At 35.5% G+C, this 2381-nt stretch overlaps 1 protein-coding gene across 1 annotated transcript; it reads right to left on the reverse strand.

Moving 5' to 3' along the window:
* Positions 1–455: 455 nt before the first annotated feature.
* LOC129245752 (uncharacterized) lies at positions 456–1547 on the reverse strand. The gene is made up of 3 exons (XM_054884119.1): positions 1420–1547; positions 1167–1348; positions 456–1012 (listed from the first exon to the last, which is right to left on the reverse strand). Exons 1-3 carry the CDS (start codon positions 1461–1463, stop codon positions 897–899), a joined length of 342 nt encoding a protein of 113 aa, XP_054740094.1. The 5' UTR covers positions 1464–1547; the 3' UTR covers positions 456–896.
* Between the last annotated feature and the right edge of the window lie 834 nt (positions 1548–2381).

The following is a 2381-nucleotide window of genomic DNA, read 5'->3' on the forward strand; positions in this document are numbered from 1 at the left end:
TTGACAACGACAATATTTGACAATTTTTCCTTTTTCTGAACCACCATTTCTACCTTAACCATATTTCCATTTACTACGACTTTTATTGCTACATCTAGCAAAATAACAAATACATAGTTGGGAATAGAAGAGCCATAAAGGAATATCCCCAAATTTTGCCTACCAAATAAATGCACACAGTTAAGATTCATTTAATTTGGCTTTATGTATTATTCTTAAATCTCATCTCAATTGATCCAATGAGTAAGTAATAGGTAGAGTCATTATCACGAAATTTTTGGCAAACGTAAGACGAGCGTAAGCATACGTGTGTTGAGTGTACTGCTCGCGCGAGTAAGCTTTGCCGACCTCTGCTTTAAATTGAAAATTATGTAGAATTTTGATTATATGTATATGTATTTTTAAATGTAGTCATCAACAATTTTCTGAAAATATGTAAGTTATAACTGTCAAAGCGAATTCATACACCTAAGATTGCTTTGACAATCTGAAAGCCAAAAGCAAAAACAAGATTCATGTAAATTTTATTTTTGTATGTACTTGAATAGATTCGCTTGGAGAGTGCCATTCTAATTGATTTTACGGCAAATCGACGCCTCACATACAAAATAGTTTTTATTCGAGGCTGTGACTCTATGTTATTATTCACTCAATGATTATGGCGGTGTTTCGATTTTTTATCTTAAAGTATGTATGTATGTCCATAGAAATGTGTATTTATTGCTTCGTATATTCCACTCTTCCGTACGGCCGCTCACCAACTATTAACATATACAGCCACATTTACATATGTATGTTTATAAATAAGTACCACTATAGTGATGAATGTATTCGTTAGTTCTCTCTTACAGCTAAACTTTGGCATTCAGTAGAAAATTATTGAGCACTTGGTATATTTACACGTGCACTGGTATAATTTCTTTATTAAGCGTCTGGATCACGTGAGCAAGTCTTCGCGCATTTGTTATTTTCCAGGTCACGAAGGCAATTGTGTAGATAAAGAATCCAATTCCTGTAATTAATAAAATTCATATTTGATTCAAATGTCAGGTTCCGGAGAGTGGTTTAAATATTAGACTTTCGACCGCTCACTACTCACATCATTTCACATGAACATGCATATGTATGTATGTATATGTATGAGTGTATGTTTGTATATGACCTACCCAAGAGAAGAATAGCCTCTGAAGTTTGATCGTGTAGTGTCTTAGAAACCGCGCACAGAAGAATTAATCCGCTGAGTAAGCAAAACGATCCCACCAGTGCTGTTAAAGTAATGATTATTAGAACTGGATCACTTAGCGCATAATCACAAGAGGAATGACTCAAGGAACTCTGTGTTGTTTCACTGAAAAGCAGTTGCGTTTACTTTAAGTGGGCAATTTGCTGAATTTTTATATTTTACTGAGTCAATCTTACCAAGATTGTGTGTAACGAATACCCGGAATACGTCTTATATTCATGGTTGCCGTATTATAACTGATCGGCTTTCGGTTTCATCTGAATAAGTTGGTGGATGTGTGAGTACATGGAAACTAATGTGAATGCATTTTTATTTAGCCGGAACACTTTTCATTGTGTTTCCTGTGTTTGAGTTGCACAACGAGGACGTCTGTTTGCATTTCGGCCGTTAAAAATAGGCGGGAGTGTGCCGTTTCGTGTTTTCTTTTTAGTTGGGGACCGAGAAGTTGCTATAGCTGAATGAAGTGATTCCAAAAATAGATTACTTCGCTCGTGCCAACTCGCGACGGATTGTACTGATGAGAAGAAATACATATACTCCACATCGTTTTTGTGAGTGCCTGCATGTGGGTATACTTAAGTAGTTGTATGTGAGGATGTGTTTTCTTATGTAGGTACCTACATATGTATGTACGTTCCAGATGCGAGTTGAAATACATATGTATGTACTTAAACATGCCTACATACATATGCGTATATATTGCTCCACTGAGGCAGACTTTATTTTGGTGCTTAAAAACAAACGAGGTTCAATTTTAGCTAAGATTAAAATATTTATTATAGGGTGGGCCATGTAAAATGTGCTTTTTGAATCGGCTAAAAAAAAAACTAATCAATATTTTTTCAAACTTTTTTTTTTTTTTGAAGATTGAACATTATCATTTATGAATGAAAAATAATATCGTTCAAATGACTGTCACGACTGGCTTTACAGTAGACCATTCGATCAACCCAATTTTTAAGCACATTTTCGATTGTTTGGGCTCCAATTTCATGAATGGCAACTTCGATTTTGTGTTTTAAAGCATCAATCGTCTCTGGATGGTTCACATAGCATTTGTCCTTAACGGCTCCCTACAAAAAATCGCCCAACGGGCTTAAATCGCAGCTCCGAGGCGGCCAATTGATATCGGAATTCA

The sequence above is a fragment of the Anastrepha obliqua genome, chromosome 4 (genome assembly GCF_027943255.1).
Source record: "Anastrepha obliqua isolate idAnaObli1 chromosome 4, idAnaObli1_1.0, whole genome shotgun sequence".
In the NCBI taxonomy this organism is placed as follows: Eukaryota; Metazoa; Arthropoda; class Insecta; order Diptera; family Tephritidae; genus Anastrepha; species Anastrepha obliqua.

What these genes read in the sequence shown, in the direction of transcription:
- LOC129245752 (XM_054884119.1), bottom strand. Translation starts at nt 1,463, where the DNA reads ATGAATATAAGACGTATTCCGGGTATTCGTTACACACAATCTTG. An exon ending in ATTCGTTACACACAATCTTG is followed by an intron (nt 1,349 to 1,419) that starts GTAAGATTGACT and finishes ACTGCTTTTCAG; the next exon opens with TGAAACAACACAGAGTTCCT. An exon ending in AGAGGCTATTCTTCTCTTGG is followed by an intron (nt 1,013 to 1,166) that starts GTAGGTCATATA and finishes TATTAATTACAG; the next exon opens with GAATTGGATTCTTTATCTAC.